Genomic DNA, 23,478 nt, shown 5'->3' on the forward strand with positions numbered 1-23,478 from the left:
GACACGACACCCGCCTGGGGAGGTGGCGCTTGGGGACGCGGTCCTCACGGGGGACACGGGGCTCTCGAGGGGAGGTGGCACTCGGGGACACGGTCAGCGCTTGGGGACACGGGGCTGGAAGCCCCACGGTACGGGGTTGGGGACACTTTTGGGGCTCTTGGGGACAGTTTTGGGGTCTCCCCCGTGTGAGGACCCAGAGAATGTGCTGCCCGAATGTCCCCGTGTCCCCCACGTGTCCCCGTGTCCCCAGTGTCCCCTCCAGCAGCTCCTGGCTCAGCACCGCATCTGGGGACACCGGCACCCGCCACCCTGTCCCCTCGTCACCCCCCTGTCCCCCCGTGTGTCCCCTCCCCTGCCCCCCCCCCCATCCATGTCCCCCTGTGTCCCCCACGTCCCCCAACGTCCCCACATCCCACCCGTGTCCCAGGTGGCTTTGGGGGAGGGGACGCGGGGACAGGGCGCCGCCACCCAGCGCGTGACAGCGACGGCAGCCAGGGGTGGGGGACAGGGCGGTGGCACCTGGGGCTGGCCTCCAGGTCCCCAAGGGCCCGGTGTCCCCAGGGGGACAGGGGACACCCCGATGTCCCCAAGGACCAGTCCTGGTGTCCCAAAGGGGACACCCCATGACCCCAAGGATGAGCTCCGATGTCCCCAAGGGGACACTCCATGACCCCAAGGAACATCACAGTGTCCCCAAGGGGACAGGGGACAACCTGGTGTCCCCAAGGAGCATCCTGGCGTCCCCAGAGGGACAGAGGACACCCCACGTCCCCAAGAGGGACAAGGGACAGGGTTTGGGGACACCAGCTGTCCCCACTGCGGCCCCAAAGCTCCCAAGGGACTCAGAGGGGACAGGGCCACCGTAGAGGGACAGGTGCCACCCCGGAGCGTCTCCAAGCCCCCAGCGACGAGCTGAGGGACACCAGGCGGGACAGGGACCAGCCCGAACGTCCCCAAGAGACACCAAGGGCCATCGGGGGGGGACAAGGGATGGCATCGAGGGACACCAGCTGGCCCCAGGGTCCCCAAGGGTGGCCAAGGGCCATCAGAAGAGACAAGGGATGACGGTGAGGGACACCAAGTGTCTCCAACAGAGGCCAAAGGCCACCATGAGGGGCTTGGGCCAACCGCAGTGTCCCCAAGGGAGGCCCAAAGCCACCAGAAGGACAACGGACCACGTCTGGGGACCCAAACCACCCCCGGATGTCCCCAAACAAGAGCCGAGGGTCATCGGAGGGACGAGAGACGGTTTATAGTGACACCAACCAACTTGAGCGTCCCCGAGAGACACCGAGGGCCACCACGAGGGACAAGGGACGCCGGTGAGGGACCCAAACCAGCTCCAGTGTCCCCAGGAGAGACCGAGGGCCATCAGGAGGGACAAGGGATGGTGTCCAGGGACACGAAGGGAACCCAGTGTCACTGAAGGTGGCCAAGGGCCATCAGGAGGGACAAGGGATGGCGGTGAGGGACCCGAACCAGCTCCAATGTCCCCAGGAGAGGCCAAGGGCCATCAGGAGGGACGTTGGATGGTGCCCAGGGACCCAAAGGACATCAGCAGGGACATGGAACCACGGTGAGGGACCCAAAGCAGCTCCAACGTCCCTGAAGGAGACCAAAGGACATGAGGGACGTTGGATGGCACCCAGGGACCCAAAGATCCATCAGGAGGGACACGGAATTGTGGTGAGGGACCCAAAGCAGCTCCAACACCCCCGAGGGAGACCAAGGGCCATCAGGAGGGACGTTGGATGGTGCCCGGGGACCCAAAGATCCATCAGGAGGGACACGGAATCGTGGTGAGGGACCCAAAGCAGCTCCGACGTCCCTGAGGGAGACCAAGGGCCACCAGGAGGGACGTTGGATGGCGCCCAGGGACCCAAAGCAGCTCCGACGTCCCTGAGGGAGACCAAGGGCCACCAGGAGGGACGTTGGATGGCGCCTGGGGACCCAAAGATCCATCAGGAGGGACACGGAATCGTGGTGAGGGACCCAAAGCAGCTCCGACGTCCCTGAGGGAGACCAAGGGCCACCAGGAGGGACGTTGGATGGCGCCCAGGGACCCAAAGCAGCTCCGACGTCCCTGAGGGAGACCAAGGGCCACCAGGAGGGACGTTGGATGGCGCCCAGGGACCCAAAGCAGCTCCGACGTCCCTGAGGGAGACCAAGGGCCACCAGGAGGGACGTTGGATGGCGCCCAGGGACCCAAAGCAGCTCCGACGTCCCTGAGGGAGACCAAGGGCCACCAGGAGGGACGTCGGATGGCGCCCGGGGACCCAAAGCAGCTCCGACGTCCCGTCGAGCGGCCCAAGAAGCATCCCGAGGCCCGAGGGAGGGCAACGAGGAACCCGAACCACCTGCGAGGTCCTCGCGGGAGAGCCCCAGGTGCCACCTCAGCGCCCTTCCAGGCTCTTGTCGCGGGCGATGACGGCCTCCTCGAACTTGATCATGAGGGTGGTGCCCTTGTGCCAGTGAGCGGTGACCTTGGCCGGGAAGCCGCTGGCGGTGAGGACGGCCTCCACCAGGCCGGCGGTGAAGGCGGCGCAGTTGAGGGTGCTGTTCTCCTTGGGGACCGAGATGTAGGTGTTGACCAAGGGCTCCTTCTCGATGACGTAGTAGGTCTTGTCGTCGTCGTTGGCCTGCTCCAACTTATCGGCCTCTTTGCCGAAGAGCGCCCGCCAAACGGGGCCCTTCACGAAGAGGAGGACGTTGAGGACCTTCGTCTCCCGCCGTCCGCTCTTCTCCCGGGCCACCAAGGCGTCCAGGACGCGGAGGCCCACTTGGTGGCCCAGGCGGGCCAGCTTGGCCTGCAGCTCGGCCACCGAGTAGACGCGGTTCTGGCAGTACTGGACCAGCTCGGAGAAGAGGAGGGCGAAGGCGCTGAGGCTGACCTCGCAGCGGGGGCGACCCAGCGCCCGCTCCAGCAGCGGGGACTTCCCCCGGGTGAAGCGGGCGTCCATCCTGGGGGGGGCAGGAGGGGGGGAGAGAGAGTAAACGGGGGGGGGTCAGGGGGGAAATGGGGGGTCCGGGGGGTGCTAGGAGGGGCGGGAGGGGGAGAAAAGGGGGGATCGGGGGGGAAATGGGGGGCCGGGGGGATGCCAGGAGGGTCGGGGGGGGGAGAGAAAAGGGGGTATTGGGGCCTAATGGAGGGCCAGGGGGGGTGTTTGAAGGGGGGGGGGGAGAAAAGGGGGGATCAGGGGGGGAAATGGGGGGCTGGGGGGTGCCAGGAGGGTCAGGGGAGGAGAAAAGGGGGGACCGGGGGGGAAATGGGGGTCTGGGGGGTGCCAGGAGGGTCGGAGGGGGAGAAAAGGGGGGATCGGGGAAATGGGGGGCCGGGGGGTGTTAGAGGGGTCAGGGGGGAGAAAAGGGGGGGTCAGGGGGGGAAATGGGGGGCCGGGGGGGCGCTAGGAGGGTCGGGGGGGGAGAAAAGGGAGGATCGGGGGGCAAATGGGGGGCCGGGGGGGTGTTTGAAGGGGGGGGGGGAGAAAAGGGGGGATCAGGGGGGGAAATGGGGGGCCGGGGGGGTGCCAGGAGGGTCGGGGAGGGAGAAAAGGGGGGATCGGGGGAAATGGGGGCTGGGGGGTGCCAGGAGGGTCGGGGAGGGAGAAAAGGGGGGATCAGGGGGGAAATGGGGGGCTGGGCGGGTGCTAGGAGGGGTGGGAGGGGGAGAAAAGGGGGATCGGGGGGAAATGGGGGGCTGGGGGGGTGTTAGCAGGGATCAGGGGGAGAAAAGGGGGGTCAGGGGGGGAAATGGGGGGCCGGGGGGGTGCAGGAGGGTCGGGGGGGGGGAGAAAGGGGGGATCGGGGGGGATATGGGGGGCCCGGGGGCTGTTAGAAGCGGGGGGGGGGGGGGAAATGGGGGGGGGCTCAGGGGTGTGAGAGAAGTGGGGGAAAGGGGGGGCCGGGGGGGAGAAAAGGGGGGGGTCGGGGTGGGGGGGGGTGGGGGGAAATACGGGGCCGGGAGAGAATGAGGGGTCTGGGCCGGGGGGGGGGCGGGTTGGGGATTGCCGAGGGGGTCGGGGCACCCCTGGGAGCTCGGGGGGGCGGGGGGGGGGGCGCTGGAGCCCCAGGTGTGGGGGGGGGGGTTCGGGGGGGGGGGGGGGGGGGGGGCGGGTAGATCGGACCCTTTCCCCCCGCCCGGTACCGACCCGCCGGCGGCCGCTCCCCGCTCCTCGCTTTACGGCCGACGCTGTCGCAAAGGCGCCGGGCGCGGCGGCCGCCGCAAAAGCGCGGGGCGTCACCCGGGGCAACGGCGGGATGGGAGGGGGGGGGGTGGGGGGGTGGGGGGCGGTGCTTCGGGGCGACGGGGGCGGTGCCTCGCTCGCTCTGACCACGCCCCCCCGCTCCGAGGCCACGCCCACTTTAACTACGCCCCGCCCCCCCTCGTGTGGTGGCGGGGGGGGGAGAGGGGACCCCAGGCCACGCCCACGGGGGGGGTCACGGGGGGGGGGAGGGGACACGAGGGGGGACACGGGGCGGCGGGGGGGGGGGGGGACACACACGGGGGGGGGAGGGGGCCCGGCCACCCGTATCCCCGCCCCCCCCCCCGGCCACCTGGGCCCGCCAGCTGGGGTGGGGGAGGGGCGGGGGCCCCCTTCCGGACCCCCCCCCCCGCCCCCGCTGACAACCTCAATGACGTCATCAGGAGCGTCAACGAGGGGGGAAGCGGGGGGGGGGGGGGGGGGAGTTCCCCTCCCCCACACGGTGACCCCTGACCCCTCCAAACATCCCCCACCCCCCCCCGGACGAGGGGGTTCCCCATGGGGACATTGGGGACATTGGGGGGGGGGCGTGGGGACATTGGGGACATGGGGGACACGGGGGGGATGTGGGGGACATGGGGGGCGTTGGGGGGACATCGGGGACATTGGGGACATGGGGGACACTGGGGGACACTGGGGGGACATTGGGGACATGAGGGGACAGGGGGACATGAGGACATTGGGGGGATTGAGGTGCTGGGGGGGGGGGGAGGGGAGTGGGGACACCCATGGGGACACTTGCAGGGACACCCAGGGACAGGGACACCCATGGGGACACTCAGAGATGGGGACACCCACAGGGACAGGGACACCCACGGGGACACCCATGGGGAAACTCATGGGGACACCCAAGGACAGGGACACCCACGGGGACAGGGACACCCATGGGGACACCAGGGACAGGGACACCCAGGGACAGGGACACCCATGGGGACACCCAGGACGGGGACACCCATGCGGACACTCAGAGATGGGGACACCCAGAGATGGGGACACCCAGGGACAGGGACACCCACGGGGACAGGGATACCCCTGGGGACACCCACGGGGACACCCAGGGACAGGGACACCCACGGGGACAGGGACACCCATGGGGACACCCACGGGGACACCCAGGGACAGGGACACCCACGGGGACAGGGACACTCATGGGGACAGCCACGGGGACACCCAGGGACAGGGACACCCACGGGGACAGGGACACCACAGGGACACCCACGGGGACACCCAGGGACAGGGACACCCACGGGGACAGGGACACTTATGGGGACAGCCACGGGGACACCCCTGGGGACAGCCACAGGGACACCCAGGGACAGGGACACCCACGGGGACAGCCACGGGGACACCCATGGGGACACGCAGGGATGGGGACACCCACGGGGACACCCACGGGGACACCCAGGGACGGGGACAGCCACGGGGACACCCATGGGACACCCGGGGCTGGGGGTCCCGGGGGTCCCGCGGGGTCCGGGGTCACCCCTGGGGGGTCCCAGCCTGGGGACGAGGGGGACACCCGGGCTTGGGGACAAGTGTGTCCCCCCCCTGCTCCCCGCCCCTGCCGTCCCCAGGGCCTGGGGACACCCATGTCACCCTCTGGTCCCCAATGTCCCCAACGTCCCCCCGCTCCCCAGCGCCCCGTGTCCCTCCCCGTCACCGGGGCTTGGGGACACCAGCGTGTCCCCCGGTCCCCAGTGCCACCATGGCCCCCGGTGGCCATGCCACTGCCGTGTCCCCCGTGACCCCCACGTCCCCACTGTCACCCTGTCCCCCGGTGTCCCCACGTCCCCTGGTGTCCCCCCTTGTCCCCTGTCCCCTCCCTGTCCCCCAGTGTCCCCATGTCCCCCGGTGTCCCCCCTTGTCCCTGTCCCCTCCCTGTCCCTCAATGTCCCCACGTCCCCTGGTGTCTCCCCTTGTCCCCTGTCCCCTCCATGTCCCCCCGTGTCCCCAGTGTCACCTGCTCGATGGCACGGAGCCCTCCTTGTCCCCCAGTGTCCCCACGTCCCCTGGTGTCCCCCCTTGTCCCTTGTCCCCTGTCCCCTCCCTGTCCCTCAATGTCCCCACGTCCCCTGGTGTCCCCCCTTGTCCCCTGTCCCCTCCCTGTCCCCCCGTGTCCCCAGTGTCACCTGCTCGATGGCACGGAGCCCTCTTGTCCCCCAGTGTCCCCACGTCCCCTGGTGTCCCCCCTTGTCCCCTGTCCCCTCCCTGTCCCCCCATGTCCCCACTGTCACCTGCTCGGTGGCTCGGAGCCGCTCCACGGGACCCTGGAAGTGGCACGTTCAGGCGTCCACCAGGCTCCGGTGTGTCACCTCCTGCGGGGACACGGGGACATGGGGACAGCTGGCACTGCCACCCCGTCCCCCACCGCCTCCCTGTGTCCCCCGTCCCCCGGTGTCCCCCTCTGTCCCCTCTGTCCCTCTGTCCCCCCCGACCTTGCTCCCCCCCCTTCTGGTATTTCTTGAGGGCTCCTTGATGTTGGCCTGGGGGACGTTGGGGACATGGGGACATTGGGGACATTGGGGACATTGGGAGGACATGGAGATGGTGGGGACATTGGGGACATTGGGGACACTGGGGACATTAGGAGGACACGGGGACAGTGGGGACATTGGGGACATTGGGAGGACATGGAGATGGTGGGGACATTGGGGACATGGGGACATTGGGGACATTGGGAGGACATGGGTATGGTGGGGACATTGGGGACATTGGGAGGACATGGGGATGGTGGGGACATGGGGACATTGGGGACATTGGGGACATTGGGAGGACATGGGTATGGTGAGGACATTGGGGACATTGGGAGGACATGGGGATGGTGGGGACATGGGGACATTGGGGACATTGGGGACATTGGGAGGACATGGGGATGGTGGGGACATTGGAGGCTACTGGGGGGACACTGGGGTGACAGTGGGGATAACTGGGGACACTGGGGGGGACACTGGGGGACACTGGGGGGGCACTGGGGGGGCACGGGGGATAACTGGGGACACTGGGGGACAGCGGGGGGGGGGCACCGGAGGGTACCTGGGGACACTGGGGGGGACACTGGGGGACGCTGGGGGGCACTGGGGATAACTGGGGACACTGGGAGACACTGGGGGGGCACTGGGGGACGCTGGGGGACACTGGGAGGGCACTGGAGATAACTGGGGGGGCACTGGGGGGCACCTGGGGACACTGGGGGGGCACTGGGGGTACTGGGGGGGGCACTGGAACAGCCGGGGGGACACTGGGGGACACTGGGGGGACACTGGGGGACACCTGGGGACACTGGGGGGGCACTGGGGGTACTGGGGGGGGGCACTGGAACAGCGGGGGGGGACACTGGGGGACAATGGGGGGGCACTGGGGGGGCACTGGGGGGCACCTGGGGACGCTGGGGGGGCACTGGGGTACTGGGGGGGACACTGGGGGACACCTGGGGACACTGGGGGGGCACTGGGGGTACTGGGGGGGGCACTGGGGGGCACCTGGGGACGCTGGGGGGGCACTGGGGGTACTGGGGGGGGCACTGAACAGCCGGGGGGGACACTGGGGGACACTGGGGGGGCACTGGGGGACACCTGGGGACACTGGGGGTACTGGGGGGGGCACTGGGGGACACCTGGGGACACTGGGGGGGGCACTGGGGGCCGTCAGTACCGGCTGGATCAGCCCCCGCCCGCCCCCCCACCCCCCCGCACCCATGGGTGCCCCCCCCCGGGGGGGGGGGGAGCAGACGGCAGGGACCCAGGCGTCCGGGCCCCCCCCCCCTTTCCTTGGGTGGGGGGCGGGGGGGGGGGGGACGGGGGGGGGTGGGGAATTATGGGTGCAATTAAGAGCCATTTGGTTAATTGCTCGCGGCTGCCAGGGGGGGATTGGGGACACGGCGGGGGCGGGAAAGGGGGGGCCCCCCCCCCCATCCCCCCCCCCATCCCCCCCCGCGCTGGGAGCCGGCGGCACACACGGACCACCCCCCCCCCCCCCCGGCACCCCCCCAGCCCCCCCAGGGACCCCCCAGCCCCCACGGGCACCCACGGAGGACCCCACGGGGGACCCCCCCAGCACCCACGGGTGTCCCCCCCCCCCGTGTCCCCTCTCCCCGTGTGTCCCCCCCCCGTGTGTCCCCCCCACGTGTCCCCCCACCGTCTCCCCTCTCCCCTTGTCCCCCCCCATGTGTCCCCCCCGTGTCCCCTCTCCCCGTGTGTCCCCCCCATGTGCTCCCCCCCGTGTCCCCCCCCGTGTCCCCGTCCCCTCCCGTGTCCCCCCCCGTGTCCCCCCCCGTGTCCCCCTCTATGTGTCCCCCCCCGTGTCGCCCCCCCGTGTCCCCCCCCTCGTCCCCTCCCGTGTGTCCCCTCTGCCCCTGTCCCCCCCCGTGTCCCTCCCCGTGTGTCCCCCCTCCGTGTGTCCCCCCGTGTGTCCCGCCCCCGTGTCGCCCCCCCGTGTCCCCTCTCCCCGTGTGTCCCCCCCATGTGCTCCCCCCCGTGTCCCCCCCCCGTGTCCCCCCTCGTCCCCTCCCGTGTGTCCCCTCTGCCCGTGTCCCCCCCGTGTCCTCCTCTATGTGTCCCCCACCGTGTCCCCTCCCGTGTCCCCCCATGTGTCCCCCCTCGTCCCCTCCCGTGTGTCCCCCGCCGTGTCACCCCCCCCGTGTCCCCTCTCCCCGTGTGTCCCCCCCGTGTCCCCCCCCGTGTCCCCCCTCGTCCCCTCCCGTGTGTCCCCCCCGTGTCCCCCCCCGTGCCCCCTCTCCCCCCGTCCCCCCGGGCGTGTCCCCCCCGCTGTGTCCCCCCCCCCCACCATGTGTCGCCCCCCCCGTGTCCCCTCTCCCCGTGTGTCCCCCCCCATGTGCTCCCCCCCGTGTCCCCCCTCGTCCCCTCCCGTGTGTCCCCTCTGCCCGTGTCCCCCCCCGTGTCGCCCCCCCGTGTCGCCCCCCCGTGTCCCCTCCCGTGTCCCCCCTCGTCCCCTCCCGTGTGTCCCCCGCCGTGTCGCCCCCCCCGTGTCCCCTCTCCCCGTGTGTCCCCCCCGTGTCCCCCCCCGTGTCCCCCCTCGTCCCCTCCCGTGTGTCCTCTCTGCCCGTGTCCTCCCCGTGTGTCCCCCCCGTGTCCCCCCCCGTGCCCCCTCTCCCCCCGTCCCCCCGGGCGTGTCCCCCCCGCTGTGTCCCCCCCCCACCATGTGTCGTCCCCCCCGTGTCCCCTCTCCCTTGTCCCCTCCCGTGTCCCCCCATGTGTCCCCCCTCGTCCCCTCCCGTGTGTCCCCCCCCCGTGTCGCCCCCCCGTGTCCCCTCTCCCCGTGTGTCCCCCCCATGTGCTCCCCCCCGTGTCCCCCCCCGTGTCCCCCCTCGTCCCCTCCCGTGTGTCCCCTCTGCCCGTGTCCCCCCCCGTGTCCTCCTCTATGTGTCCCCCCCCGTGTCGCCCCCCCGTGTCCCCTCCCGTGTCCCCCCATGTGTCCCCCCTCGTCCCCTCCCGTGTGTCCCCCCCCCGTGTCGCCCCCCCCCGTGTCCCCTCTCCCCGTGTGTCCCCCCCATGTGCTCCCCCCCCGTGTCCCCCCTCGTCCCCTCCTGTGTGTCCCCTCTGCCCGTGTCCCCCCCCGTGTCGCCCCCCCCGTGTCCCCTCCCGTGTCCCCCCATGTGTCCCCCCTCGTCCCCTCCCGTGTGTCCCCCCCCCGTGTCGCCCCCCCCCGTGTCCCCTCTCCCCGTGTGTCCCCCCCATGTGCTCCCCCCCGTGTCCCCCCTCGTCCCTTCCCCTGTGTCCACCCCCCCGGTCGCCCCCCCCGTGTCCCCTCTCCCCGTGTCCCCTCCCCGTGTGTCCCCCCACCATGTGTCGTCCCCCCCCCCGTGTGTCGTCCCCCCCCCCGTCCCCCGCTGTCCCTCCCGGGGGGGGGCCCGGGGCTATAAGGCGCGGGGCGGGCGGTGGGCGCTGCACCCACCATGGCGGCCCCGGGGGGACAGCACCCGGCCAGGCGGTGAGGGGGGGGGCACCCACGGCGGGGGGGGGGGGGCACCCAGGGGTGGGGGGCACCCAGGGGTGGGGGGCACCCACGGGGAGGGCGGGGGGGGCACCCACGGGTGGGTATGGGGGGGGCACCCAGGGGTGGGTACGGGGGAGTGTTTGGGGGCGCCCATGGCGGGGGGGGTGTCCATAACGGGGGGGGGGGTGGGGGGGGCTCCTTTCAGTGGGGAGCAGAAATAGGGGGGGGCTCCATAGCGGGGGGGGGGGGTCCCCGTTTTAGGGAGGTCCCCGTTACTGGGGGGGGGGGGGAAGGGTCCCATCCCGGGGGGGGGGTCCCCATTTCAGGGGGGGGGGCCCGGAGCAGGGGATTCCCCCATTTTTTGGGGGGGGGACACACCACACACACACACACCCCCCCCCCTTTGCGGTGGAGGGAGGGGGGGGGTCCCCATAGCGGGGTGGGGGGGGTCCGTAACGGGGAGGGGGCTCATTTCAGGGGGGACCCGGAATGGGGGGGGGGGTGTCTCCCCATTTCGGGGGGGGGGGGCGCTCCATAGATGGGGGGGTTCCTCGTTTTGGGGGGGGGGGTGTCCCCATTACGGGGGGGGTTGTCCCAGACCGGGGGGGGGGGGGGGGTTCCCTCATTCCGGGGGAGGGGAGGGGGGGGTGGCGGTTTGAGGGGTCGCACCAAGGGGGGGTGTCTCGGCTGCAGGGGGGGTCCCCGGCGCAGGGGGGGTCCCCCGAGGCGGGGGGGTCCCCGGCGCAGGGGGGGTCCCCGGAGCAGGAGGGTTTCTTCTCGCTGCTGAGCTCGGTGCAGGGCGCCCGCATGGACGAGCAGCGCTGCAGCCTCGGGGGGGGTGGCGGTGAGCGGCGGGGGGGGGACGGCGGGGCGGGGGGGGGACACACGCAAGGGACACGGGGGGACACGTGGGGACAAGGACACGGGGGAAAGAGGGGGCGGGGGGGGACGGGAGGAAACGGGGGAAAGGGGGGGACGGGGGGGACACGGGGGGGGACAAGGGACACGGGGGGACAAGGGGGGACACGGGGCACGGGGGGGACAAGGGACACGGGGGGGACACGGGGGACACGGGGGGAAAGGGGACACGGGGGGGACGAGGGACACGGGGGGACAAGGGGGGACACGGGGCACGTGGGGGACAAGGACACGGGTGGGACACGGGGGGACACGGGGGGAAAGGGGACACGGGGGGACAAGGGACACGAGGGAAAGGGGGGCGGGGGGGGGACGGAAGGAAACGGGGGAAAGGGGGGAACGGGGGGGACACAGGGGGGGACAAGGGGCACGGGGGGGACAAGGGACACGGGGGGACACGGGGGGGACGAGGGGACACGGGGGGGACAAGGGACACGGGGGGACAAGGGGGGACACGGGGGGACACAATGGACACGGGGGGACACGGGGGGGACGAGGGGACACGGGGGGACACGGGGGGACAAGGGACACGAGGGAAAGGGCGGGCGGGGGGGGACGGGAGGAAACGGGGGAAAGGGGGGGACGGGGGGGACACGGGGGGGGACAAGGGACACGGGGGGACACGGGGGGGGACAAGGGACACGGGGGGACAAGGGGGGACACGGGGCACGGGGGGGACAAGGGACACGGGGGGGACACGGGGGGACAGGGGACACGGGGGGGACACAAGGGACACGGGGGGGAACGGGGGGACAAGGGACACAGGGCACGAGGGGGACAAGGGACACGGGGGAAAGGGGACACGGGGGGGGACGAGGGAACACGGGGGAAAGGGGGGAACGGGGGGGACACGGGGCACGGGGGTACAAGGGACACGGGGGGGACACGGGAGGAAAGGGGACACGGGGGGGACGAGGGGACACGGGGGGACAGGGGACACGGGGGAAAGGGGGGGACGGGGGGGACACGGGGGGGACACAAGGGACACGGGGGGACAAGGGGGGACACGGGGGGGACAAGGGACACGGGGGGGACACAAGGGACACGGGGGGATGGGGTGGACACGGGGCACGGGGGGGACAAGGGGACACGGGGGGACACGGGGGGGACACAGGGCACGGGGGGGACAAGGGACACGGGGGAAAGGGGGGAACGGGGGGGACACGGGGGGGGGACAAGGGACACGGGGGACAGGGGACACGGGGGGGGCACAGGGGCGGTGGGGGGTGACCCGCGGTCCGTGTGTGGGGCAGGGGGGGTGTGTGGGGCAGGGGCCGGTAGGGGGTGACCCGCGCTCCCTGTGTGGGGCAGGGGGGATGTGTGGGGCAGGGGCGGCGGGGGGTGACCCGCGCTCCCTGTGTGGGGCAGGGGGCGGTGCGTGTGGGGCAGGGGGGATGTGTGGGGCAGGGGGCGGTGACCCGCGCTCCGTGTGTGGGGCAGGCGGGGGCTCCGCGCCCCCCCCCGAGCTGGCCCCGCTGCTGGAGCTGCTGGCGAGCTCCCAGGGCCGCCGCATGGACGAGCAGCGCCTGCCCGTGCCCCGGCTGCCCGGGTTCGGGCCCCCCCCGGGGCAGGTACGGGGCGGGGGGGGGAACGACGGGACACAGGGGGGGACAAACACACATGGAGGGGGGACACAACTCGGGTTCGGCCCCCCCCCCGGGGCAGGTACGGGGCGGGGGGGGGACACGGGGGGGGGGACACATTGCGGGGGGGACACACACACGTGGGGGGGGACACACAACTCGGGTTCGGGCCCCCCCCCGGGGCAGGTACAGGGCGGAGGGGGACGACGTGACACGGGGGGGGGACGACGGGACACAGGGGGGGACACACATGGGGGGGGGGGGACAAACATGGGGGGGGGACACACAACTCGGGTTCGGGCCCCCCCCCGGGGCAGGTAAAGGCGGGGGGGGACGACGTGACACGGGGGGGGGACGACGGGACACAGGGGGGGACACACATGGGGGGGGGGACACACATGGGGGGGGGACAAACATGGGGGGGGGGACACAACTCGGGTTCGGGCCCCCCCCCGGGGCAGGTACGGGGGGGGGGGACGGACGTGGGGGGGGGCACCGGGGGGCGGACATGGGGGGGGGGGGGGGGGGGACGACACGGACATGGGAGGGCACCTGGGGGGGGGGGGACAACAGGGGACATTGCAGGGGCACGGGGGGGGGGGGGTGACGCCATGGGGGGGGGGGTCCGAGCCCCACGGGGACACCCAGGGTGTGGGGACACCCCCAGGTGCCACCCGGTGTCCCCCCACCCCGTCTCCCCACAGGACTGAGCCCCCGGCGCTGCCACCGACCGTCACCGTCCCCGCGCTGTGTCCCCTCCCCCCCCCCGGCCCTGTCCCCAATGTGTCCCCCCCCCAATAAACCCCCCCCCATCTGTCGCTGTGAGGCCTGTGACACCCGGGGGGGGGGGGGTGGTGGTGGGGTTGGGGACACGGGTGGCATCGGGGGAGGACGGGGACACGGCGCTGGGTGGCACCAGGGGACAGGGAGGGGACACTCAGAGCAGAGGGGGGGACACTGGGCACCTTGGGGGGGGGTGACACCAGGGGACCCCCACGGCGGGGGTGGGGGGGACACAGGACACCCGGGGGGGTGGCACCAGGGGACACCCACGGCGTGGGGGGGGGACACAGGACACCCGGGGGGTGGCACCAGGGGACACCCACAGCACATGGGGGACACCAGGGGACACAGGACACCCAGGGGGTGGCACCGGGGACACAGGACACCCAGGGGGTGGCACCAGGGGACACAGGACACCCGGGGGGGTGGCACTAGGGGACACCCACGGCACATGGGGGACATCAGGGGACACAGGACACCCAGAGGGGTGACACTGGGGGACACAGGACACCCAGGGGGGTGGCACCAGGGGACACCCACAGCACATGGGGGACACCAGGGGACACAGGACACCCAGGGGGTGGCACCGGGGGACACAGGACACCCAGGGGTGGCACCAGGGGACACAGGACACCCGGGGGGGTGGCACTAGGGGACACCCACGGCACATGGGGGACATCAGGGGACACAGGACACCCAGAGGGGTGACACTGGGGGACACAGGACACCCAGGGGGGTGGCACCAGGGGACACCCACAGCACATGGGGGACACCAGGGGACACAGGACACCCGGGGGGGTGGCACCAGGGGACACCCACGGCGGGGGGGGACGACGCAGGACACCCAGGGGGTGGCACCAGGGGACACCCACGGCAGAGGGGTGACACCGGGGGACACAGGACACCCAGGGGGGTGACACAGGGGGACACACGGTCCCCAGGATGCCCAGGTGGCACTAGGGGACACCCAAGCCACCCCCCCGTGACACCTTGGGGACCCCGACCCCCCTTGGTGACACCTTGGGGACCCCCGTCACCGCGTCGTCCCCCCCCCGACACAGACGGTGACGCTGCCAGCGCTGTTTATTGGGGGTTGGGGACACCCAGGGGTGTCACTCGTGCCCTCACACGCCGCGGCGGTGGCACCGGGCCAGTGGCAGGTCCAGACGCACGTCCCCATGTCACCGGCCGTCACGGTGACGCTGCCGGGGCAGGGACACGGGGGCGGCCGCGTGTCCCCGCTGTCCCCCCACGGGGACGCAGTGGTGGCATCGGGACGCGGCCACGTGTCCCTCCTGTCACGGGCGCGGTGACAACATGCGGGCCATATGTCCCCTCCGTCACCAAGGCGGCCACAGGGATGGCACGAGGACAAAGCCATGTGGCCCCTCTGTCACCAACGTGGCCACAGCGCTGGCGTGAAGGCGAAGCCACGTGTCCCCTTTGTCACCAACGTCACCACGGCGGTGGCATCAGGACGTGCCCACGGTGGCAGGACGCGGATGGATGTCCCTTCTGTCACCAACGGTCCACAGCGGTGGCATCAGGACACGTTCACAGTGGCAGGAGGTAGCCAGACGTCCCTGTCACCAACGGTCACAGCGGTGGCACCAGGACACGTTCACAGTGGCAGGAGGTGGCCAAACGTCCCCTCTGTCACCAACGTGGTCACAGCGGTGGCACCAGGACACATTCACAGTGGCAGGAGGTAGCCAGACGTCCCCTCTGTCACCAACATGGCCACGGTGGTGGCATCAGGACGTGCCCACGGTGACAGGAGGTGGCCGGACATCCCCTGTCCCCAACGGTCACAGCGGTGGCACCAGGACACGTTCACGGTGGCAGGAGATGGCTGGACGTCCCCTCTGTCCCCAACGTGGCCATGGCGGTGGCACCGGGACACATTCACGGTGGCAGGAGGTGGTCGGCTGTCCCTTCTGTCCCCAACATGGCCACGGCGGTGGCACCGGGACACGTTCACGGTGGCAGGAGGTGGCTGGATGTCCCCTCTGTCCCCAACGTGGCCACGGCGGTAGCACCAGGACAAAGCCACACGTCCCCTCTGTCCCCGCCATGCTGCTGGTGTCACCGACGCCGTCCCGGCTCCCCCCCTCGTGTCCCCGCGGGGGGGGGCGGTGGCCAGCTGTCCCCGCGTCCCCTCAGTCCCGTGTCACCTTCCCCTCCCGCAGCCGCCGCTTCAGCTCCGCCATCGCCCGCCGCTGGGGGGGGGGACACACAGACACGGGGGGGTCAGGGGACAGCGGGGACAGTGACACTCCTGTGTGTCCCCCCCCCCGGTGTGGCACCGCGGTGGCACTGGCAGGGTGGAGGAGACACCTTGGGGACATCAGGGATGGGGGGGGGGATGCTGGGGACACCGGGGGGACATTGTGGGGGGGGGGTTGGGGACATCGTGGGGGACAGGGACACTGGGGACACCAATGAGACCTTGGGGACGTTGGGGACACCGGGGGGGACATGGGGGGGGGGTTGGGGACATCGTGGGGGACACTGGGGACACCAATGAGACCTTGGGGACGTTGGGGACACCGGGGGGGACATGGGGGGGGGGTTGGGGACATCGTGGGGGACACTGGGGACACCAAGGAGACCTTGGGGACGTTGGGGACACCGGGGGGACATTGGGGGGGGTTGGGGACATCGTGGGGGACACTGGGGACACCAAGGAGACCTTGGGGACGTTGGGGACACCGGGGGGACACTGGGGGGGGGTTGGGGACATCGTGGGGGACACTGGGGACACCAAGGAGACCTTGGGGACACCGGCGGGACATTGGGGACACCAAGGAGACCTTGGGGACACGGCGGGACATTGGGGGGGGGTTGGGGACACCGGGGGGACATTGGGGACACCAAGGACACCTTGGGGACACTGAGGGGACATTGTGGGGGGGTTGGGGACATCGTGGGGGACACTGGGGACACCAAGGAGACCTTGGGGACGTTGGGGACACCGGGGGGACATTGGGCGGGGGGGTTGGGGACATCGTGGGGGACACTGGGGACACTGCGGACACCAAGGAGACCTTGGGGACGTTGGGGACATGGGGGGGGCACTGGAGACGTTTGGGACACTGGGGGGACATTGGGGACACCGGGGGGGACACACACGACACACTGGGGTGGACACTGGGGACGTTGGGGACATTGCAGGGGTGGGGGGACATTGGAGATGTTGGGGACACCAGGGGGGGACGCTGGGGGGACGTTTGGGGACACGGGGGGGACTGGGGTGGGTGCTGGGGACATTGGGGACACCAAGGGGACACCGGGGGGGGACAACACTGGGGACATTGTGGCGGGGGGACACATGATGTTGAAGATGTCGGGGACGCTGTGGGGTGACGTTGGGGACAGTGGGAGGGTGACATTGAGGACACCGGGGGGTGACATTGGGGCCAGCAGGGGGGGGACGGATGGGACGTTGGGGCCACCGAGGGGTGACACTGGGGACACTGAGGGGTAGGGGTGACATTGGGGCCAGCGGGGGGGGTGACATTGGGGTGTTGGGGACACCGAGGGGTGACATTGGGGACAGCGGGAGGCGGGGGGGGGATGTTGGGGACACCAAGAGGTGACATTGGGGACAGCGGGGGGGGGGGATGTTGGGGACACCGAGAGGTGACATTGGGGACAGTGGGAGGCGGGGGGGACGTTGAGGACACCGAGGGATGACATTGGGGACAGCGGGGGGGGGGGACACGTTGAGGACACCGAGGGGTGACATTGGGGACAGCGGGGGGGGGGACACGTTGAGGACACCGAGGGGTGACATTGGGGACAGCGGGGGGGGGACGTTGAGGACACCGAGGGGTGACATTGGGGACAGCGGGGGGGGGGACATTGGGGACACCGAGGGGTGACATTGGGGACAGCGGGGGGAGGGGGGATGTTGGGGACACCGAGGGGTGACATTGGGGACAGCGGGGGGGCGGGGATGTTGGGGACACCGAGGGGTGACATTGGGGACAGCGGGGGGGGGATGTTGGGGACACCGAGGGGTGACATTGGGGACAGCGGGAGGCGGGGGGGGGATGTTGGGGACACCGAGGGGTGACATTGGGGACAGCGGGAGGCGGGGGGGGGATGTTGGGGACACCGAGGGGTGACATTGGGGACAGCGGGAGGCGGGGGGGGGATGTTGGGGACACCGAGGGGTGACATTGGGACAGCGGGGGGGGGGGATGTTGGGGACACCGAGGGGTGACATTGGGGACAGCGGGGGGGGGATGTTGGGGACACCGAGGGGTGACATTGGGGACAGCGGGGGGGGGGGGGATGTTGGGGACACCGAGGGGTGACATTGGGGACAGCGGGGGGGGGGGGGGACATTGAGGACACCGAGGGGTGACATTGGGGACAGCGGGGGGGGTGGGGGGTGTCTCTTACCCGCTCGGGGTCGTCCGGAGGAAAGATCTCCCTCTGGGGGGGGGGCGGGGGGGGGGGGGCGTGTCAGGGGGCACCCAGACATCTGTCCCCCCCCCAAAGGGGACCAGGGTGTCCACTGCCCCCCCCCCCCCAGCCAAAAAGGGGACGCAGGAGCCCGCCCCCCCCCCCCGAAGGGACCCGGGTGTCCACCCCCCACCCCCCCCCCCCCCCCCAAAAAGGGGACCCAGGAGCCCCCCCATTCCCCCCCGAGGGGACCCAGGAGCCCCCTCTCCCCCCCCACAGAGGGGACCCAGGAGCCCCCCCCCACCAAGGGGACCCGGGTGTCCACCCCCCCCCCCCCGCCAAAAAGGGGGACCCAGGAGCCTCCCCCCCCCACCAAGGGGACTTGGGTGTCCACCCCCCCCCTCAAAAAGGAGACCCAGGAGCCCCCCCCCACAGAGGGGACCCAGGAGCCCCCCCCACCACCAAGGGGACTTGGGTGTCCACCCCCCCCCCCCCAAAAAGGGGACCCAGGAGCCCCCCCCCCCGACAGAGGGGACCCAGGAGCCCCCCCCAACCAAGGGGACCCGCGTGTCCACGCCCCCCCCCCCCAAAAAGGGGACCCAGGAGCCCCCCCCCCCAAAAGGGGACCCAGGAGCCCCCCCCCCGACAGAGGGGACCCAGGAGCCCCCCCCCCACCAAGGGGACCCGGGTGTCTGCCCCCCCCCCCAAGGGGACCCGGGTGTCCACCCCCCCCTCAAAAAGGAGCCCCAGGAGCCCCCCCCCACAGAGGGGACCCAGGAGCCCCCACCCCCCACCAAGGGGACTCGGGTGTCCACGCCCCCCCCCCCCCCAAAAAGGGGACCCAGGAGCCCCCCCCCCCCCACCAAGGGGACTCGGGTGTCCACCCCCCCCCCAAAAAGGGGACCCAGGAGCCCCCCCCCCCCACAGAGGAGACCCAGGAGCCCCCCCCACCAAGGGGACCCGGGTGTCCACCCCCCCTCCATGCCCCCCCCCGGCCCCCCCCCACCTTGCGCTGCACCACGTGCCGCTGGAAGTACTCGGCCTGGTTGGAGACCCAGAAGACGCCGACGGGGAAGGACAAGTAGAGCAGCATCTGGGGACAGGGGACACGGCACCTCCGCACCTGCCCCCCCCCCCGGGTCACCCCGACACCCCCCCCGGTCACCCTGCCACCCACCACCCCCCCCCAGTCACCCTGACACCCCCTCCCCAGGTCACCCTGCCACCCCTCGGGGTCACCCCGGTACCCCCCCGGGTCACCCAGACACCCGCCCCGTCACCCCAACACCCTTCAGGGTCACACTGCAACCCCCCCCTGGGCCACCCTGCCACCCCCCCCGTCACCCCGACAGCCCTCGGGGTCACCCCAACACCCTCAGGTCACCCTGACACCCCCCAGGCCACCCTGCCACCCCCCTGAGTCACCCTGACACCCCCCCTCAGTCACCCCGACACCCCTCGGGGTCACCCTGCCATCCCCGGGTCACCCCAACACCCCCCCTGGGTCACCCTGCCACCCCCCAGGCCACCCCCGGGTCACCCCGACACCCCTCGGGGTCACCCTGCCATCCCCAGGCCACCATGACACCCCCCCCCGGGTCACCCTGACACCTCCCTGGGCCACGCTGACAGCCCCCCCACCCCAGTCACCCTGACACCCCCCAGGCCACCCTGCCACCCCCCCCCCCGGGTCACCCTGCCACCCTCTGGTCACCCCAACACCCACGGGATCACCCTGCCACCCCCCCCGGGTCACCCCAACACCCCTCAGGTCACCCTGCCACCCCCCCAGTCACCCTGCCACCCCCCCCCCAGTCACCCCGACACCCCTCGGGGTCACCCTGCCATCCCCGGGTCACCCCAACACCCCCCCCCGGGTCACCCTGACACCCCCAGGCCACCCTGACACCCCTCAGGTCACCCTGCCACCCCCCCGGGCCACCCTGACACCCCCCCTCAGTCACCCTGACACCCCTCGGGGTCACCCTGCCATCCCCGGGTCACCCCAACACCCCCCCCGGGTCACCCCGACACCCCTCAGGTCACCCTGCCACCCCCCAGGCCACCCTGCCACCCCCCCCTTCCCGGGTCACCCTGTCACCCTCTTGTCACCCCAACACCCATGAGGTCACCCTGCCACCCCCCCCAGGTCACCCCAACAGCCCTCAGGTCACCCTGCCACCCCCCCCCCACAGGTGACACCCATCCGACCCGGCTGAGGGCACGAGGGTGGCACCTGGGCTGGGGTGTCCCCAGTGTCCCCGTCACCCGTGCCAGGGTGTCACCTATTGTCCCCACCGCTGGCACCTGGGCTGGGGTGTCCCCGGTGTCACCCGTGTCCCACTGTCCCCACTAATGTCACCTGCGCTGGGGTGTCCCCAGTGTCACCTACTGTCCCCATCACTGTCACCTGTGCTGGGGTGTCTCCAATGTCACCTACTGTCCCCATTAATGTCACCTGGGCTGGGGTGTCCCCAGTGTCACCCGTGTCCTACTGGCCCCACTAATGTCACCTGGGCTGGGGTGTCCTCAATGTCACCTACTGTCTCCACTACTGTCACCTGGGCTGGGGTGTCCCCGGTGTCACGCATGTCCAACTGTCCCCACTAATGTCACCTGGGCTGGGTTGTCCCCAATGTCACCTACTGTCCCCACCGCTGTCACCTGGGCTGGGGTGTCCCCAGTGTCCCCCACTGTCTCCATCACTGTCACCTGTGCTGGGGTGTCTCCAATTTCACCTATTGTCCCCACTACTGTCACCTGGGCTGGGGTGTCCCCGGTGTCACCCGTGTCCCACTGTCACCACTAATGTCACCCGGGCTGGGGTGTCCCCAATGTCACCTACTGTCCCCATTAATGTCACCTGGGCTGGGGTGTCCCCAGTGTCCCCCACTGTCCCCATCACTGTCACCTGTGCTGGGGTGTCTCCAATTTCACCTATTGTCCCCACTACTGTCACCTGGGCTGGGGTGTCCCCGGTGTCACCCGTGTCCCACTGTCACCACTAATGTCACCCGGGCTGGGGTGTCCCCAATGTCACCTACTGTCCCCATTAATGTCACCTGGGCTGGGGTGTCCCCCACTGTCCCCACTAATGTTACCTGGGCTGGGGTGTCCCCAGCGTCACCTACTGTCCCCATCACTGTCACCTGTGCTGGGGTGTCTCCAATGTCACCTACTGTCCCCATTAATGTCACCTGGGCTGGGCTGTCCCCAGTGTCACCCGTGTCCTACTGGCCCCACTAACGTCACCTGGGCTGGGGTGTCTCCAATGTCACCTACTGTCCCCATTAATGTCACCTGGGCTGGGCTGTCCCCGGTGTCACCCGTGTCCTACTGGCCCCACTAACGTCACCTGGGCTGGGGTGTCCCCAATGTCACCTACTGTCCCCATTAATGTCACCTGGGCTGGGGTGTCCCCGGTGTCACCCGTGTCCTACTGGCCCCACTAACGTCACCTGGGCTGGGGTGTCCCCAATGTCACCTACTGTCCCCACCGCTGTCACCTGGGCTGGGGTGTCCCAGTGTCCCCCACTGTCCCCATCACTGTCACCTGTGCTGGGGTGTCTCCAATTTCACCTATTGTCCCCACTACTGTCACCTGGGCTGGGGTGTCCCCGGTGTCACCCGTGTCCCACTGTCACCACTAATGTCACCCGGGCTGGGGTGTCCCCAATGTCACCTACTGTCCCCATTAATGTCACCTGGGCTGGGGTGTCCCCCACTGTCCCCACTAATGTCACCTGGGCTGGGGTGTCCCCAGCGTCACCTACTGTCCCCATCACTGTCACCTGTGCTGGGGTGTCTCCAATGTCACCTACTGTCCCCATTAATGTCACCTGGGCTGGGCTGTCCCCAGTGTCACCCGTGTCCTACTGGCCCCACTAACGTCACCTGGGCTGGGGTGTCTCCAATGTCACCTACTGTCCCCATTAATGTCACCTGGGCTGGGCTGTCCCCGGTGTCACCCGTGTCCTACTGGCCCCACTAACGTCACCTGGGCTGGGGTGTCCCCAATGTCACCTACTGTCCCCACCGCTGTCACCTGGGCTGGGGTGTCCCCACTAATGTCACCTGGGCTGGGGTGTCCCCAGTGTCCCCCACTGTCCCCACTAATGTCACCTGGGCTGCGGTGTCCCCACTGTCACCTACACTCCCTACCGCTGTCACCTGGGCTGGGGTGTCCCCAATGTCACCTACTGTCCCCATTAACGTCACCCGGGCCGGGGTGTCCCCGGTGTCACCCGTGTCCCACTGTCCCCACTAATGTCACCTGTGCTGGCGTGTCCCCCACTGTCCCCATCACTGTCACCTGGGCTGGGGTGTCCCCGCTGTCACCTACTGTCCCTACCGCTGTCCCCTGGGCTGGGCTGTCACCTACTGTCCCCAACGCTGCCACCCGCGTCCCAGTGCCACCGACGGTCCCCATCACCCGTGCCAGGGTGTCACCTACGGTCCCCACCGCTGTCACCTGTGCCACCGGGCGTCCCCAATGTCACCTATCATCCCCACTGACGTCACCTAGGCCCCAGTGTCACCCACTGTCGTCCCCCCCCCCCCCGACGTCACCTCTGCTGGGGCGTCCCCAGTTGTCCCCAACGCTGTCACTCGTACCCCGGTGTCACCCCCTGTCCCCATCACCAGTGCCGGGGTGTCACCTGCTGTCCCCCCCCCCCCCCCGTGTCACCCCTCGGGGACGTCCCCAGTGTCCCCAGGGCCAGGAGAGCTGCCCCCCCCCATCGCCCCCTGGGCTAATACCCCCCTATTGTCCCCCCCCAGGCTAATGACCCCCAACTGCCCCCCCTTAATGCCCCCCCCGGGGCTAATACCCCCCTACCCTCCCCCTTATTGCCCCCCCCCGGGCTAATACCCCCCTATTGACCCCCCTATTGCCCCCCCCGGGGCTAATACCCCCCTATCCTCCCCCTTATTGCCCCCTCCGGGGCTAATACCCCCCCCCGGGCTAATACCCCTCTATTGACCCCCCTATTGCCCCCCCCCGGGCTAATACCCCCCTATCCTCCCCGTTATTGCCCCCCCCCCGGGCTAATAACCCCCTATTGACCCCCCCTATTGCCCCCCCCCCGGGCTAATGACCCCCAACTGCCCCCCCTTTTTGCCCCCCCCGGGGCTAATATCCCCCTATTACCCCCCGTTATTGCCCCCCCCCGGGCTAATGACCCCCAACTGCCTCCCCTTATTGCCCCTCCCGGGGCTAATACCCCCCAATTGCCCCCCCCCCCCGATAATACACCCCTATTACCCCCTCCGCCGGGCTAATACCCCCCCATTAACAACCTCCTATTGCCCTCCCGAGGATAATATCCCCCTATTCCCCTCCCTTATTGCCCCCCCGGGGTTAATACCCCCCAACCGCCCCCTTTATTGCCGCCCCGCCCCCCCCCCGGGGTAATTCCCCCGCCCCCCCCGCGCACCCGCAGGATCTCCAGCTTCACCCCCATGGCGCCTCCACGGCCCCCACCACTTCCGCCTTCCCCCACCCCGCAACACGGCGGCCTCCCATTGGCCGGGCGCCCAGGGCCGCCGCCGCCTCATTGGCTGGGAGG

General features: G+C 70.8%; 2 protein-coding genes across 5 annotated transcripts; one reads left to right on the forward strand and one right to left on the reverse strand.

Annotated features, from left to right (window-relative positions):
- Positions 1-1,230: 1,230 nt before the first annotated feature.
- On the reverse strand, positions 1,231-23,412 carry LOC134508006 (trafficking protein particle complex subunit 5). Of its 4 annotated transcripts, none has more exons than XM_063319024.1 (5): positions 23,347-23,412; positions 18,918-19,004; positions 17,909-17,941; positions 6,497-6,529; positions 2,511-2,961 (listed from the first exon to the last, which is right to left on the reverse strand). In XM_063319024.1, the coding sequence occupies exons 1-5, from the start codon at positions 23,371-23,373 to the stop codon at positions 2,650-2,652; spliced, it is 492 nt and encodes a 163-aa protein (XP_063175094.1). In that variant the 5' UTR covers positions 23,374-23,412; the 3' UTR covers positions 2,511-2,649. The 4 variants fall into 4 exon arrangements, with proteins under 4 accessions (XP_063175091.1, XP_063175090.1, XP_063175094.1 ...); XM_063319023.1 differs by lacking the exon at positions 23,347-23,412 and adding an exon at positions 22,481-22,577; XM_063319021.1 differs by lacking the exons at positions 17,909-17,941; positions 18,918-19,004; positions 23,347-23,412 and having other exon boundaries at positions 1,231-2,961.
- Positions 10,174-13,457, forward strand: PCP2 (Purkinje cell protein 2). Its single transcript, XM_063319070.1, has 4 exons — positions 10,174-10,205; positions 10,919-11,058; positions 12,573-12,703; positions 13,420-13,457. The coding sequence occupies exons 1-4, from the start codon at positions 10,174-10,176 to the stop codon at positions 13,423-13,425; spliced, it is 309 nt and encodes a 102-aa protein (XP_063175140.1). The 3' UTR covers positions 13,426-13,457.
- Positions 23,413-23,478: the final 66 nt, after the last annotated feature.

This window comes from Chroicocephalus ridibundus, chromosome 29, assembly GCF_963924245.1.
Source record: "Chroicocephalus ridibundus chromosome 29, bChrRid1.1, whole genome shotgun sequence".
Lineage (NCBI taxonomy): Eukaryota > Metazoa > Chordata > Aves > Charadriiformes > Laridae > Chroicocephalus > Chroicocephalus ridibundus.